Raw genomic sequence first — 17,594 nt, forward strand, 5'->3', positions numbered from 1 at the left:
TTTCCACTGAGGGAGGCACAGACCCATTGCCACAGGGCTTATGCCTAAAAGAACCAAAGACCTCATGAATGGAGTGCTTTGTCATGCTTAGGGCCTGGGGAAGACCTTCCCCAATCTCCTTACTTGCTAAGGGAGGCATCTCAGGTGAGTAGGATTGAGAGAAACAAGTCTATGTCCCCCCAAGCCTTCCTCTGTCCCCCAAGGGAGAAGGGCTTCTGCCATTCTCACAGCCTGATTCATGGGAGCCACACATGGTTCAGATTTCCTGACTCTGCATTTTATTATCTCCTTTTCTCCATGTGGTCCCCTAACTCTGGGGGAGACGTATTTCAACAAGGCAGATGCAAAAGGTTAGATGCCCTTGTCATCAGTTAGGGTGTTGAAATGGCCCCCTGGAAGGGTGAAGGGGATCTCAGGTCAGCCCTGGTAGGCTCTTTTTTGTTGTTGTTCTTTTTAGATATACATGAGAGCAGAGTGCCTGGCAGCTTCTTGACTTATGCCACATTAAGGAATTTCAGGATGCATCAAAAGAGGCATAGAGATTTATTTAGGAAAGTAAGTGATACAGCAGGATACACAGAGAGAAGGGCCGAGGGAGCCCAGAGCCAGGTGTGTGTTTGGGGTCCTGGGCTCTTCGTTTATAGGAAACTTTTGTAAATAATGAACATGAGCAGTACGTGCAGGTGCCATAAGCCTGGTGAGCTCAAATCTCTTGATCATGAAGCACCAGCGGGTTATGGTGGGCTGGTTCTCTCAGGATCTCCAGGTTGATATCATCCAGTCAACAGATAATGTCTGGAACATGCCCACGTCATAAGCCTGTAACTTTGGCTTTGTATACAGTCTAAAGAAAATGCACAGTGGGTACAGGGGCACACACCTGTAATGCCAGTGACTTGGGAGGTTGTCACAGGAGGATCGCAAGTTCAAGGCCAGCTTGGAGGAAACAGGTTTAAGGTTACAGTTTCTTTTCCCTTCCCTGTCAGTCTCCTTTCTACCTATCCTTTCTTCTATCCTTCCTCACCAGGGGTGCAAGCTGCTTAGTAACAGCAACTGAATCTCAAGTCCAACCTGGGCACCAACTGCCTCCTCTGTCATTTCTTCCATTACTTTGTTTTTTACAGAGCAACTCCTGGGCCAGATCATCGCAGGCGCTAAGAGGGGGAAGAGGAATTTCTTTACCTTGTTGAACCTGCCCTTGTTCTAATCACAGATACAACTGGGTGAATGTAACTGATTTTTTTTTTCCTAGCAGACCCTCATCATTGTTCCCACTTTTTCCCCCCTTCTATTTATTTGTTTCCACTTTTAACCAAAGGGACTCAAAAAGTTATTTTCCCTCCCTTTGTTGGCTTCTGTCATTAGACTCAGTGCATATCTACAGAGCTTCTGAGTCAGACAGCATGGAAAGGGCAAAATAAAAATACCAATTGGTCGATAATAGAACAGGAAAGCTTCTAAGTGCAGAGGGAGAGGGCACTGGAAAGGCCAGCTGGAGATGAGGAGGGCTGGGTTTTGAGACAATGCAGGTGGCTAGCTCCTCCTGGTTGGTGGAGACCAGGAAGGAGCAGCAGGTCCAAGATTCTGCTTTTGTCCTGTCTTGGCCAGTGCCCATCCTGAGCCTTCTGTTCTTTAAGAAGCTGGCTTGCTGGACACACTGTGGATATAAGAGAGGCACTTGCAAGGAACTCCTCAGGCTGGCCATTTGCTGGTCCCTCAACCTCTGTGAACAAAGCTTGCTGAAAACAGCTCTTGGCAACCATATCTTCTCCACGACACTGTACTGATTGATCCTCTCTCTTTAGGCTTTTTGTGGCTGGTATTGATTGTTGCTTTTATTGGCAAACAGTATATTAAAATAAAAATAAACACAAGTGTTGGTGCAAAGAAAAAAAAAAAGTTAAGTGCTTTCTGTATCTCCTCGGTGGAGAAAAGTCTTGCTCAGAGACCCTGTTGGTCATCCTGGTCTCCGATGCTCAGTGTACCTCTGCAATTAGGATGTTTGTCTGTCTGTCTCCCTCTTCTCACAGGGCTGGTGGCTGTGGTCTTCCCCACACACCCTGGGTGCTTGGCTCTCGATTCACTGCTGCAGGTGGACATTGAGGTAGAATGTCCAGGAAGCAGTCATTTCAGGGCTAAGCCAGCAGCCACACCTCTCTGCTTATTTCCACATGCAACTTCCCCAGCTGGCCAGTCACCACCATTTAGGGTTAGGGGTTTGGTTCCAGAAAGGCAGGCAGCAGCATCAACAACTATTACTACATAGCCAAAGAATATTTGCAGAGAGTTGTCCTGTCATGTTCAATGTCTAGGCCAACTGTTCCCACAAGCTTAGCCAAGTGGTGCTGTATTTGTGTGTGTGTGTGTGTGTGTGTGTGTGTGTGTGTGTGGTGCTGGGGAGCTGGGGAGCTGGGGATGGAAGCAAGGTCCTGAAGCAGGCTAGGGGAGCTGTCTACCACTGAGCTACATTTCCAGCCCCTGTATTATCATTCTTACTGCCATTAGCAGAAGGAGAAATTAGGGCTACCGATGGCAATCTGGAAGGACTAGGATTTGTGCCTGGGTTCAATTTCTGCATCTGCAAAATGGAAATAATACCTACCACTAAGTTTGTTGGGAGAATCAAATAAACATTACCTATGTATTTACTTGCTTATTGGGGGCAGGGACTTTGGCTCGTTCATCACTCAGAGCCTGAAACAGTGCCCTGTGCATAGTCCGGTTGTTCAATAAACATTTGTGAGCAAATGGAAGTGACAGAAGTCTAGGCCAGAGTCTTTCTATAACCTCGGTTTCCCAGATCTGTCTTCCACGCCAGGGAGACTCGGCTTATAGAAGCGTCAAGCTGGAAGTCGGGGGTGGGGGGGGTGGGGGGGAATTACTTCTGGCCTTGGCACAAAGTCAGCAAAAACCCCATAAGTGAGGAGGCCAGAAAAGTCTCCAAGCGGCGGCTGAAATGCCAGCCTAAGCCCTCAGGTTCCCTTTTTCTAAACCAGGAAATGCACGTTTCTTGCCATGCCTGCAGAGAAGGGCCAACGGCCCAGAGCTCAGTTGCAGAGAGCTGGGGCCTGGGAAGAAGCCGAGCATGCCCAACCCGGTGAGCGGCGCGGCCGGGAGAGCAGAGCTGGCTGGGGGACGGGTGACCTCCGCCAGCGCGAAGCGCAGGGACTGGCGGGGAGCGCCCGCAGGGAGCGGAGGCGGAGGGCGGGGCGGACGCCCGCCCGCGGCTCCCGCGCTCCCGCGAGGCTCCACCTTAAGCGCTCAGACCCCCCTAAAGGCGGGCGCTCGCGCGGCGTGCCCGGGGGCGGGGCCTCGAATGCAAACGAGGGGCGTGGTCGCGGGCGGGGCGGGCGGGGCGCTGACCTGACGTCAGGCCCACGGCCCGGGCAGTTGGCTCGGCGGCGGCGGAGCGGCAGGAGCGGCGGCGCCGAGCGGGCCGCGCGGCGGGGCCCGGGGAGCGGCGGCGTCGGAGCCGGAGCAACATGGCGCCGGTGGGCGGGGGCGGGCGCCCGGGCGGCGGGCCGGCCCGAGGGCGCCTCCTTCTGGCGGCGCTGGTGCTGCCGGCGCTGCTATGGGCGCGGGGGGCCCGGGGTCAGGGCAGCCCCCAGCCGGGCATGATCCTGGGCATGAGGCTGGCGAGCTGCAACAAGTCGTGTGGGATGAACCCGGATGGCATCATCTTCGTGTCCGAGGGCAGCACGGTGAACCTGAGGCTGTACGGCCAGAGGCTGGGCGAAATCTCCAGCAACCTGATCTCCTTCACCGAGGTGGACGACGCCAACACCGCCCACAACTCCACCAACTGCCTCGAGCTCACCAAGGACCTGGTCGTCCAGCAACTGGTCAACGTGAGCCGCGGGAACACGTCCGGGATGCTGGTGGTGTTCACCAAGTTCCTCCGGAGGAGCGAGAACATGAAGCTTTATGCGCTGTGCACCAGGACCCGGGATGACGGGCCCTGGCTCAAGTGGACGGACAAGGACTCGCTGCTCTTCATGATGGAGGAGCCCGGGAGGTTCCTGCCGCTCTGGTTGCACATCGTCCTCGTTTTGGTGCTGCTGGTGCTGTCGGGCATATTTTCTGGCCTCAACCTGGGGCTTATGGCCCTGGACCCCATGGAGCTGCGCATCGTGCAGAACTGTGGCACTGAGAAGGAGAAGAGGTATGCCCGCAAGATAGAGCCCATTCGGCGCAAGGGCAACTACTTGCTCTGCTCCCTGCTCCTGGGTAATGTGCTGGTCAACACTTCCCTCACCATCCTCCTGGACAACCTCATTGGGTCTGGCATCATGGCTGTGGCCTCCTCCACCATTGGCATTGTCATTTTTGGGGAGATCTTACCTCAGGCCCTGTGCTCCCGACATGGGCTGGCCGTGGGTGCCAATACCATCGTTCTTACCAAATTCTTTATGCTGGTCACCTTCCCCCTCAGTTTCCCCATCAGCAAACTCCTGGACTTTTTCCTAGGCCAGGAGATTCGCACTGTTTACAATCGGGAGAAACTGATGGAGATGTTGAAGGTGACAGAGCCCTATAATGACCTCGTGAAAGAGGAGCTAAATATGATCCAGGGTGCCCTGGAACTACGGACCAAAACTGTGGAGGATATCATGACCCAGCTCCAAGACTGCTTCATGATCCGAAGCGATGCCATCCTGGACTTCAACACGATGTCGGAGATTATGGAAAGCGGCTACACTCGCATTCCTGTGTATGAAGATGAGCAGTCCAACATCGTAGATATCCTGTATGTCAAAGACTTGGCCTTTGTGGACCCTGATGACTGCACCCCCCTCAAGACCATCACCCGCTTCTACAACCACCCGGTACATTTTGTCTTCCATGACACCAAGTTGGATGCCATGCTGGAGGAGTTCAAGAAGGGTAAGGACTGGTGCAGCACCCAGCCCTGCTGCCTCTTCTCCTGTGTGTTTCGTGTCTGCTGATTTTAGTGTCCCCTTGGTGTGGCCCTGTGTCCCTTTGCCCATCACTTCCTATGTCTTTGAGGCAAGTGGTATTAGGCACAGTGGAAACAGTTCTCAAGGGTCTCTCGTCTGACAGGTACTGTGCTTTGGTGCTTTGGATGAATCAAAGTCAAAAAAGGCTTGCTCAGTTGTAAGGATAGAGCAAGGACAGAGTAAGACCGGGGCCCAAAAAGAGGCCAGCATCAGGCTGATGGAGGTTTAGATGGCGATGGAAGGGGCTGGGGAACTGCACAAACCTCCACAGGGGAAGGAGCATTTGAGGGGATCCTTAAAAGGTGGAGTGGCTTGGAGAGGGAATCCCACTAGCAGAGCTCTAGGATGTGCTTATAGCCGGGAAGGTGGGGGCATATTGGTCAGTGGGAGGAGAACTGGAGGAGTTGGGGTCTGAGGAAGTTGGTAAGTTTGGAGCTTGGAAGGTTTTTGAGCAGGGCACCCTAGACTCAGCAATGGGAGGTCTCCAGTTGGCTCCCTGCTCAGAACAATGCCAAATAACGCTTTCCACTATTCAGCAGAAGCAGTCAGATTAAGTTTGGGTCATTGTCCTGTCTTTCCCAGGCGCCAAGCATAAGCTTGCCTCCTGCGGTCTGCTGGGAATCCCCAGCTGGCCTTGCTGCCTTGGGCTCTCACCCTCTCCCTGGCGTTCTTGGCCAGTGCTCAGGTAATTAGAGAGGCGCTGGGAGGGCTTCTTCCCCTGCCTCAGAACTCAGGGCGCACACCCCTTTCCTTACTTCCCACAGAACTTTCCTCCCACCTCTGTCTCCCAGAAACCCTCAGAGTGGCAGTAAACAAACCAATTATGGAATAAAACCCTAGGCCAGAGGAGGTGGGGAGGCAGAAAGCACTGGGCAAGGGGGCGGGTGTCATCCTAAACCTTGGGGTTTTGCTTCTTAAACTCAGTTCCAACTTTCTTCTCTAGGTAGAGCTGCTCCTGGCTGAGGCTCAGGCAGAACCACTTCTGAACTAGCTGTAGGCACGCCTGGGGTCATTTCTGGACCAGAGAGTAGACAGCCTTGGAGTGGATAAGGGAAGGAGGAGCTGGCCTTGCCAAGTTCTGAAAAGATGCTGGGTCAGGGTCATGGTCCAGGCCAGCGGGGCAGATTGGTACCCTCTCTTTTTAAGTTTGCCAGAGTGAATCTCAGTGTCAGAGCTGAGGAAAACTTGAGTAATATGAGCCAGTCTGGGAGACAGCTTGGGAGGAGGCTTCTCTGCAGAGAGACTGGAGGGACACAGATGCCTGGTGATGCAGGCAGAGCCAGGGAGGAGCTTTGCGGGTACAGACCCAGGAACCAGTTTCTTCCAGGAAAGCGCAGTGAGGAGTGTGTCCCACCCTCACTGTGGGCCCACCACCTGGGGTCCTGAGGAGTACTCTCCTGTTACTTGGTCAGAAACCTGATGAGGACTGTCTAGCCCTCCGCTTCCTCCTCACTCACCTTTATAGTTTTTGAGGCTGTTGCTGGTGACATACCCACCAGCACCTCCCCATCAGGTCATCCAGATCTGGATCCAACCAGTATGGATTGGCCTCACCAGGCTTCCAGCCCCTGATCTGCAGGGCAGCCTCTTGAGTGGGAGCTTCCCCAGGTCTTGGGGAAGGAATGCCCTTTCATGAAGCTGGGGAAATTGAGCTGGCACCTCTGAGGCCATAGTTCTCCTGAGCTGCACTTTCCAGATTCATGGTTTTGGGCCACTGGACTCTTCTTAACACAGGCCTGGGACCTGAGCTGAGCCTTGGAGGGATGCCAGCACTGCCCAGGAAAAGCAGGCTCAGTCTATACGCGCAGCAGGCCACCTGGAGCTGTGTGTGATTCCTGGTCCTAGGCCTCAAGATATCCCTTCGTGGTTCCCAGAGGCTTTGGAAGAAGGTTCCTCCCAGAGTGGCCTCTCCCAGATCTTTGCATCTGGCTTTTACCTCTTTATCCTGAGGCCACCTGGGAAGCGCAACTGAAAAGATATTTGTTATGCGCTTAGTGTTAGGGAGACTTCTTTTTTGGCTAAGAAAAATAAGTGAGCCAGATCTGCACCACCTACTTGTCAGCAGCACTAAAATAAGCTGGGCTGGAGGGATTGCCGGTCTTTCCTGGACCCTGTACCTCCATCATCTCTTTTAGGATCCTTTTTCCTCCAGCCCAACTTGATCAGCTCCTTGAGGGTAGGGGCTCTCTCGTATTAGCGTTTCCACCACTCAGTGCTTGGTGGAGAGGTGGTCTTCCGTAAATGTCTGTTGAAGAAATGAATGAACGAATGAGCTGGTTGACTGTCTGGCAAGCCCTGCTGGCTTCTCGAACACCCCAGGACACTCCTGCCCAGGGCCTTGCCCTAGCTGTTCTCTCAGATGGGACTGCTCTGCCCTAGAGGAGGGTGGCTTCTCTCCCCTCCCTGTGTGAGGCCTCCTGCCTCCCTCCCTTAAGCTGCCTCCCTCCCTTAAACCGCATCCCTCAGGCCACTGGACCTGCCCAACCCCCCCTACCCTGTGCTGCTTTTCCTATTTCTCCTGGCACACCTCACACTCTAGGATCTATAGTTTATTGACTTTCTATTTGTCCGTCTCCTCCACTAGATGGAAGTTCCACAGGGCAGGGCTCTTGATTCTCTTCATTTGTGGATCCATTGTCCCCAGGATGGCTCTTGGCACACAGTCTTAGTAAGGCCTCAGTACAACGTTGCTGAGTGACTAAAGATTGAAGAAGTGACCTGTCTAGTTTTGGGGAGAATTATTCCCATTTCAGAAGCCTTAGAATTATAAGGAGCTGATGAGGGCTAAAGGAGATGACGCTGTGCATTACCAGGGGCTCGACTCGGCACCAGCAGAGATGGGAGGAGTCCCCTCAGCGATGCCTGTTAATGAATCAGGGCAAGGGCCAAGAGTGGGATGCCCGGGTCCCCTCCCCTGTGCTTCAGTTTCTCTGCCTGTTAGTGGTCTTTGGCCACTCAGTATTATACAGCCAACCTCAGGGTCTGCAGGGGAGCTGAGCTTCCCCTAGAACTTAGAACTAAGGCCAGAATGATTGTCTCCAGGTGCTTCTGACCCTAACTCCAGGCAGTTAGCATTTGAAGCTTTTGAACCCCATACCCGTGCCAGGCATGGTGCCAGGTGCTGCAGGACCTTCTAGTGGCAGGGAGACAGCCAGTCAGGCTGCCAAGGCTCCTGCATATGAACCTTGGCCTCCACTGAACCTCGCCTAGAACTGTTTGCAGTACTGGGTGTTAGGAGGTGGCTTGTCCCCTGCATGGAGTACTGAAATCGTGGTGCCTGGTTTCTCCTGGCCCAGTTTGCATTTTGCCTCCACCTCAGATGCTTTTGCAGACCGTGAAACAAACTCACGAGGGAACTTCCCACGTGGGGGGCTCGAGCCCCACATTGAAACCACCTTCCACCTTTTCCTGTACCCACCCTCTGGGACATTCCTGCCCCTCCCAGGGACTTGGCTCTTCTTTCTCCACCTTATCTTTCCACACCCACCTCATAACCCTCCAGACCACTGTACTGAGTTGGATGTGAACTCCACCCAGCCAGAGCTGGGTTTAAATTCCACCCTGCTGGGTCACTGACCTATGAGGTGACCTTGGACCTATTCCTGCTTCTCTCAGCAAGTTAGTGGGGTGTAATTTGGAGGAGAAAGAAAGCTAGAAATATTTTCATTGAAAACCCCTCCCATATATTTCCATACTTCACGTCAATTTCCCACCTATCTAACTTTATTTCTGGAATATTTTAAGAAAAACACACTGCATGATTTTTGTGCTCACTCTGGGCTCCTGTCTTCTGTCACAGCCTCACTACCATACCCCCCACCTCCCACCCATCTGCTTGTTCATTAATTTGTTCAATAAGAGTGTAACTTTTTGCAGCCTATGTGGCAGACACTGTGCGGGCTGTTGGGAGTCAGGTGAATAGAAGTCCTATTCACGGAACTCACAGCCTCCCCAGAGACAGATGTAGCTAAGGTTTGGCTCTGCAGAATGCACAGATGGGGTGCAGGGAGTTGAGACAGGTGAGGCCTGTGAGATGCTCCTGAATCAGGACAACGGGACCCAGCACAGAGATACGGGAGTCTAGCCCAGGAAGTAGCTGTGACTGTGGAGGTTTCTGGCTTGAGATTTGGGTCAGTGGTGTCGTCATTTAACTGCAGTAGGGAGGAGGGAAAAGGCAGTTAGGTGACGGTGGAAGGGAGAGGATGCTGCCTTCCCTGGGGCTCCTTCTCTGTGTCCAGCAGCGTCTTCACTAGAGCTTCTCTCACTTGACCCTACTCCAGGACCACCTGCAGACTTGAGATCCATGGATCTGGGGTGTGGCCTGGGAGTCGGCATTTCTGACAAGCTCTCAGGTGGCACTGCCTGGACCACACGGGTGCAGATCATTTGGGCAAGTGTGCAGGTGATGATGCCTGTGTGGGGCTTGGGAGGGAGGCCAGGAGCAGGCTGGCAGGTGTCAGAGTCAGCTGAGAGCGTGCAGAACGTGAGAAGGTGTCAAGGATGGTGCTGGGGTTGCCAGCATGGCAAAGCCTGGCAGGCACAGGTGGTGGGATGGGACAGTTAAGCCCCAAGGTCTCAGTGACGAGTGGAGAGAGAAGGCAGTGTACATCTGGTGTCTCTCAGCTTCTCTTGGAACCAACCTCCAGTTGGTGATTTGATCTTGAGAAGCTGCCCAGGACAGGTGAATCTGAGAGAGTGACAGTTGCTGCCTGCTCCTGGATGACCCTCTGGCCCAGGGCAGAGGTCCCAGCGGGACAGCTGATGAAGCGCCCGCCAGGCTGCTGCTCACTTTCTCTTAGGTGTGTGCTGTGGGCAGAAGCGGGCCTGGTGGAGTGGCCAGTGTTGTCTTTTGCTGCCTGTGTGCCGGTTCCCACTGAAGATCCAGGGTAGGTGCAGAGCCATCTCGTCAGGTGTTGACAGGCCTGTCCTAGAGCCCTTTCTTGATGGTGTGCTGCAAGGAGCCTGGGCCCTGATACCAGTGCTTACATCTCAAAAAGCCTTATATTTGTACTTAGGAAACTCAGCTTGTGTCTCCTGACTCCTCAGCTCAGGATACGATACTAACCAGAGGTTCAGCCTTGAGAAGAGATGAGCGCTTGGGAGCATGGAATCACAGAACTGGGATCTACAGGAGCGGTGGTTAAGGGTTGGGGACCTGGGGAAGGAGGCCTTCCCTGTCAGCAGAGGTCTGGGAAGGCAATGAAAGGAGGGGACATCTGCTAGACCTTCGAGGGTGGCTAGACATGGCAGTTTCTACTTTGGAAAAGAATTGTCAGAGGAAGAATGAGCTCATCAGTCCTTTGTGCCAGCTTTTGCCTGTTTTGGCTGGTTCTCAGCCCTCTCTGGGGGGCTTTGAGATACAGATCACAGTGCCTTCTCTCTGCACCCCTAACCCACCCTGATGCTGTCATTCAGACAAGCCTGGCACAAGGAACAGCATGGGCATCTTTATTTGTTTTTTATTTGGGGGGGTATCAGGGGTTGAACCCAGGGGCACTTAACCATTGAGCCACATCCCAGCTCTTTTGATTTTTTATTTTGAGATGGGGTCTCACTGAGTTGGTTAGGGCCTCGCTAAGTTGCTGAGTCTGGCTTTGAACTTGAGATCCTCCTGCCTCAGCTATTGGGATTACAGGCGTGTGTCACCATGCCAGATAGCAAGTGCATCTTAAAGTGGAAGGAAGCCCTTAGTACCACCTGCCAGCCTTGGTCTCCTGAGGACGGCTAGCAGCCTGTTTGTTGCTCATTGAGTGCTGGTTCCTGAAGGGCCACAAAGCCTGAGGATACACAGAAGGGAAGATGGGCCAGACCCTGCTGTCCCTGTCCTGTGACTGCTTTTAAGATGGCATCCTGACTCCTTCACCCCAGCCAACTGGGAGGGGTGGGCTCCCTTCTGTCCTTGCCAGGCTCTCCCTTACCTTCCTGTGGCCTTAGGGATTCTTTGAACTTCTCTCAGAACTTGTCCTCTGGGTGTTAGGGTTATTCAATCTCCTGGTGCCCATGAAGTCCTGGGCTAAGAGACTGTCTGGGGCTGCTGCTTCAACCAGCTCTGTTCCTGTCATCTGCCATGGGACACAGCTGCCCCCAGGTGCTGCCCATTTGAGCCAGTCCATCCCACCTGTCCTGTGACTCGGTTGTATCTGTCCTTGCACTTGACTGGCCTAGACCTCCTGTTGTGAGAGGCTTTGAGAGAGTCTGCATTCCTTGCTTCTATTCCTGTTTTATTACTAGATGATTTTATTTTTTATCAGTTTTTATTACTGATAGCCAGAACTTTAGAAAGCACACAAATGTCTCAACTAAACCAAACCATGAGCCTGACACCAAGAAGGAACTACTTCAAATATTTTGATGTATCGTGATAACTGCATTAGAAATTTACTTTCATTGTTTTAGTTTAACAATCCTACAGTAGGGCTGGAGATGCAGCTCAGTGGTGGAGCGATTGCCTAGCCTGCTGGGCCCTGGGTTCCACCCCGAGCACAAACTAAAACAAAAAACCTTGCAACCAACAGCAGGATCAAAACCATTTTCAGCTAGATGTGGTGATATAGGCCTGTGATCCCAGTGATTTGGTAGGCTGAGGCAGGAAGATTGCAAGTTCAAGGTCAGCTTCAGCTATTTAGTGAGACCCTGTCTCAGAAAAACAGGGTTGGGGATATAACTTAGAAGTAGAGTGTCCCTGGATTAAGTCCTTAGTACCACCAAAAAATTTTTTATATATTCACTTTCTAGACACACTCGCAGGTGCCTGCCACTCATGAGTTGTTCCCCATGATATCATTGCACACAATTTTGTGTCCTGTTTTTTGGAATGTAGTCTACAATGGTTGTTCAGATTGCTCCTTGGATAAGAAATGAAGTATTTTCTTGTGCCCCGACCCCTATCGTCCTCAGCAGAGCCTCTTGATCGGGACTGCGGGGCTCAGCAGGAAGGTGAGCCCAGAGGCCAGGTGTGCAGCACCAGCCTGTTTGGCTGGGGGTTAAGCTGGCAGCCCTGGAGCATTCCCCCGGGGTTACAGTCAGAGTGGCTTCCATGCTGCAGGGCTGATTTACTGTGACCTGGCCCGAAAGACTGGTTCCCCAGGCTCTTTGGAACACCTGGTCTCCAGCCAGCAGGCAGCCTGCAGCCTCCTCGGGAGGAGGATCCCTCCCCGAGTCCAAACAGGCTCACTCCCACACTTGTCCACACCCGCACATATACACACACACACACACACACACACACACACACCACCCATGTGCACAGGAGGCAAGACACATGAACCTACACATTTCCTCCCCAACGTGGGCACAGGCAGGCAGACACACACACACAAACACATATACACTCTTGAACACCCTTCCCCGTGTGCACAGGCAGGGGTGCTGCACACTCAGCCCTTCGTACACATAGGCTCACACTCACCTGCATGCATACCTGCACTGTAACAGGCAGCACTACTTTAAGCTCAAGTCTACCTCTCATCAAACTCTGCTAAGAGTTAAAAGTAAGTTTAAAAAGTGAGTAAGGGGGGGTGCTGGGGATGTGGCTCAAGTGGTAGCACGCTCGCCTGGCATGCGTGGGGTTCGTTTCTCAGCACCACATAAAAAATTAAATAAAGATATTGTGTCCACCTAAAACTAAAAAATAAATATTAAAAAAAAAAAGTGAGTGGTGGTAGGGCTGGGTTGTGGCTCAGTGGTAGAACGCTTGCCTAGTGCAGGTGGGGCACTGGGTATGATCCTCAGCACCACATAAATGTAAAATAAAGATATTGTGTCCACCTAAAATTAAAAAATAAATTTTAAAAAATGAGTAAGTGGGGCGCCTTTAATCCTAGTTACTCGAGAGGCTGAGGCAGAAGGATTGCAAATGAAAGGCCAGCTCAGGCAACTTAGTAGGACCAATCTCAAAAATAAAATAAAAAATGGCTGGAGTGTAGCTCAATGATAGAGTACTTGTCTCGTACCCTGGGTTCCATCCCCTACTTGGGTGGGGACTGGTTCTTAAACCCACAGACAGCTCTACGATTGACACGATTGTATAAAAGAGAACCTTGCGGCCAATTTGGAAAGCAGTATGGAGATTCCTGGGAAAGCTGGGAATGGAACCACCATTTGACCCAGCTATTGCCCCTCTCGGACTATTCCCTGAAGAACTTAAAAGAGTGTACTACAGGGATACTGCCACATCGATGTTCATAGCAGCACAATTCACAATAGCTAGACTGTGGAACCAACCCAGATGCCCTTTAGTAGATGAATGGATAAAAAAAATGTGGCATTTATACACCATGGAGTATTACGCAGCACTAAAAAATGACAAAATCATGGAATTTGCAGGGAAATGGATGGCACTAGAGCAGATTATGCTTAGTGAAGCTAGCCAATCCCTAAAAAACAAATACCAAATGTCTTCTTTGATATAATGAGAGCAACTATGAACAGAGCAGGGAGGAAGAGCAGGAAGAAAAGATTAACATTAAACAGAGACATGAGATGGGAGGGAAAGGGAGAGAAAAGGGAAATTGCATGGAAATGAAGGGAGACCCTCATTGCTATACAAAATTACATATAAGAGGTTGTGAGGGGAATGGGAAAATAAACAAGGAGAGAAATGAATTACAGTAGATGGGGTAGAGAGAGAAGATGGGAGGGGAGGGGAGGGGGGATAGTAGAGGATAGGAAAGGTAGCAGAATACAACAATTACTAATAGGGCATTATGTAAAATTGTGGATGTGTAACCGACGTGATTCTGCAATCTGCATTTGGGGTAAAATTGGGGGTTCATAACCCACTTCAATCTAATGTATGAAATATGATATGTCAAGAGCTTTGTAATGTTGTGAACAACCAATAAAAAAAAAAAAGAGAGAGAACCTTATAAAGTGTGGAGGCTGGACAAGCCTTATCACACAGTAAGAAATACTAACCCTTGAGACAGCTGGATTGTGGCTCAGTGGCAGAGCACTTACCTCACATGTATGAGGCACTGGGTTTGATCCTCAGCACCACATAAAAATAAATAAATTAAATAAAGGTGCTGCATCCATCAAAACTAAAAAAAATTTAAAAAATTAAAAAAAAAAAGAAATACCAACCCAATGACTTGGGAGGCTGAGGCAGGAGGGTCTCAAATGAAGGCTAGCCTCAGCAATTTAGCAAGACTCTGTCCCAAAATAAAAAATAAAAAGGGCTGGGGATGTGGCTCAGTGGTTAAAATGCCCCTGTGTTCAATCCCTGCATCAAAAAAGAAAAAAAAAAAAAGAGATTCCAGCTGCGGGCAGGGCTGGGGATATAGTGTAATGACAGGGCACTTTGTCAGAATGCCCAGGCCCTGGGTTTGATCCCCAACACAAATAAGAAAAAAAAGAGAAGAAATGCTTCTACAGTCACTTTATTTCATAAAATGCTCAAAATAATGACTGACTCTTGGGATCAGAAAAAATTTTCCACAGTAGCTAGTGATTTGGTGATTGACACTGATGACTGTCTGCTTCCGAGGGTTGCAGGACTGAAGGAGGTCAGGCATGCCCGGTACCGTATAATCATGCACTAAATATTAATATTTTAACAATGATCCCAAAGCTGCTCCAGTGGTGCTGACACCAGCTCGTGGCTGCAGTGGCTCTTACGCACTGGCTCAGGTGGCAGGATGCCCCAGTGTCCAGGGTGGTGCCTCACTGAGAATCATGAACGCATGGAGCTCCAGAGAGCCCGCTGTGTAATTATACGGTCATTCAAAGTCTCTCTGGCTTGGACCACAGTGGCTGCTTGTAAGGGAAACAATGCAGACTTCAAGGGAAAAAGTGTAGACCGAGGAAATGCTCCTCATTTAGTATGTTTTTCCTGCAAAATGGAAAATGTTGCCTGCCATCCTGATTCCCAGCACATTCCTGTCCCAGCCGCAGGAGTTTCATTTGATGGTGGCTGCTGGGGAGACCAGGGAAAGGAGCTCATGGGGCTTCAGGTGCCAGTCCCATCTTTACTTGTTTGTTTGTTTTTCCTTTCAGGATTCACCAGCTCCGGTTCCCTCCCCCGTATCCCACCAGGGGAGACAAGAGGGAGACCTCAGGGCACAAACACTCCCCTGGGGGCCCAGTCTTACCCTCACACACAAGACCCAGAAATGTTTTTTGTTTTTGTTTTGTAGTACTGGGGATTGAACCCAGGGTGCTTTACCACTGAGCCACATTGTATGAAAGAGGCACATTGTATAAAAACCCCTTTTTGTTTTTAGTTTGAGACAGGGTCTCACTAAGTTGCTGAGATTGGCCTCCAACTTGAAGTCCTCCTGCCTTAGCCTTCCAAGTCACTGGGATCAAAGGCTTGTGCCACTGTACCTGGCCAGAAATGCTTTTTGAGCCCAAGGCCTCCTGGGTGCTAGGCAAGTGCTCTACCACTCAGCTACACCCCCAGCCCTCAAGAATGCCTTTCATAGGTGTCCAAGGCAAGAAGGATGAGGAGGAGCACAGGTCCTGCTGCTTGGGGAAGATATTGGATGAGAAAATAACACAGAGCTCGCTCCTTTGAGGAAAAGAGACTGAGTTCTAGAAGGGGTGGAAAGCAGAGAGCTTAAAGAAGGCAGTGTCTGCAGTCATGACATTTGTGGCATACTTACAATCCTTGAGCACTGCAAATGGGGACTGAGGCTCACAGAGGCTGAAAATTTGTCCCAGTGGCGTAACAACCAGGTGACAACCCCAGGCTCTTTGGCTTCAAAAGCCACGCTCTTAACCACTATGTGTGTCACCTCTAAGTAAGACTATAGCTATTAAGAGACCAACTGGGGGGCTGGGACTGTAGCTCATTGCCGAGCGCTTGCCTAGCATGTGTGAGGCACTGAGTTTGATCCTTAGCACCACATAAAAAATAAACAAAGGGGCTGGGGATGTGGCTCAAGCGGTAGCACGCTCGCCTGGCATGCGTGCGGCCCGGGTTCGATCCTCAGCACCACATACAAACAAAGATGTTGTGTCCGCCGATAACTAAAAAATTAAAATATTAAAATTCTCTCTCTCTCTCTCTCTCTCTCTCTCTCTCTCGCTCGCTCTCTCTTTAAAAAAAAAATAAAATAAACAAAGGCCTGCTGTCCATCAACAACTACAAAAAAATAAAAAAAAAAAAAGAAAAGAGACCAACTGGGTGCCATGGCATGTGCCTGTAATCCTAGATACTCAGGAGGCTGAAGCATGAGGATCACAAGTTCAATTCCAGCTGTGGGCGTTTGTTTTTATTTTTATTTATTTTTTTTTACCTCTGAGCTGCATCCTCAGCCCTTTTGCTTTTTTGACACAGGGTCTCAATAAGTTGCTTAGGGCCTTGTTAAGTTGCTGAGGCTTGCCTTGAACTTGGGATCTTCCAGTCTCAGCCTCCCAGGACTTTGGGATTAGAGGCATGCACCACTGCATCCAAGCCTGGGCATTTTAACAAGATCCTGTCTCAAAAAGGGGTGGGGTGTAGCTTAGTGATAGAGCACCTGTGGGTTCAGTCTCCAGTTGCAAAAGAGAGAGAGACAGAGACAGAGACACACACATACACACACACACGTACACACACACACACACACACACACAGAGAGAGAGAGAGTGGGAAATTTCAATAACTCTAGCCTGGAAAATTTACTGTCAGTTCTAGATTCTTTTAGAAAAGATTATTATTGTTGTTGAAGCACAATATAGAGAAAAGCACGTAAATCATGGAAAGCACGGAACAAGCTGTCCTGTATACGTACCACAAAACCCAAGCAATACCACATCAGTCACACCCTAGAGCCATCCACACACTGTCCCAGTCACTGCCCTGTTCCCCAAATCATCACACGTGAATTTTTTCTATGTATATAAATTAAGTTAAATCCCAGCATCTCAGGAGGCTGAGGCAGGAGGATTGCAAGTTCAAAGACAGCCTCAGCAACTTTGTGAGACCCTCTCTAAAAAATAAAAAAAGATCTTGGGGAAGAAAAAGTAAACCGTACAGTGGGTCTGGTGTCCTCTTCTGTGCCTGAGAGGCAGGCCCTGTACCATTGAGCTACATCCTCAGCACCCCCTGGTGGTGGTGGGTCTTCTTCTTCTTGTTCTTTTAAAATTGTCTTTAGTTGTCAGTGGACCTTTATTTAATTTTTATTTGTTTATATGTGGTGCTGAGAATTGAACACAGTGCCTCCAACATGCTAGACAAGTGCTCTATCACTGCGCCACAACTCCAGTCCCCTCCTGGTTCTTGTTAAGGTTAAGGTTATGGGCGTTCTCCATGTTGAGCATCACTCTAGTTTATTCTTTTTGAGGATCACAGGTTCGAGGCTAGCTTCAGCAACTTAGCGTCTCAGAATAAAAAAATAAAAAGAGCTGGGGTTTTGTGGCTTACAGGCCCGTAGGTTCAATCCCCAGTACCAAAAAAAGAATATGGACAACTCACATGATAGGCACCTCGCAAAAGAACATAGCCAAATGGACAATAAGCACATGAGGTATGCTAGAGTATTCTGTGACGTATGTTCACCATGGTGGCACTGCAGCGTTTGGATTATTTCCAATATGGGACTGTTACAGATGCTGCTGCTGCAAACAACCTTGGCATGTCCCTTGAGGAATCTGTGATGCATTTCTCTTGGGAATATGCCTTGGAGTGGAAGTGCTAGGGCTAGGATACGG

At 50.4% G+C, this 17,594-nt stretch overlaps 1 protein-coding gene across 2 annotated transcripts in view; it reads left to right on the top strand.

Annotated features, from left to right (window-relative positions):
• Positions 1-3,375: 3,375 nt before the first annotated feature.
• The window catches only part of CNNM4 (cyclin and CBS domain divalent metal cation transport mediator 4), a 39,839-nt gene continuing 25,620 nt past the window's right edge, over positions 3,376-17,594 (top strand). The window contains exon 1 of one of the 2 annotated variants that reach the window (XM_081265504.1): positions 3,376-4,884. In XM_081265504.1, the coding sequence (XP_081121630.1) occupies positions 3,483-4,884 (1,402 nt within the window). In that variant the 5' untranslated portion in view covers positions 3,376-3,482. The remainder of the gene's footprint in view (positions 4,885-17,594) is intronic. The other variant, XM_081265503.1, reaches the window with a different exon arrangement.

The sequence above is a fragment of the Spermophilus citellus genome (genome assembly GCF_964194105.1).
Source record: "Spermophilus citellus genome assembly, chromosome: 13".
NCBI lineage: Eukaryota > Metazoa > Chordata > Mammalia > Rodentia > Sciuridae > Spermophilus > Spermophilus citellus.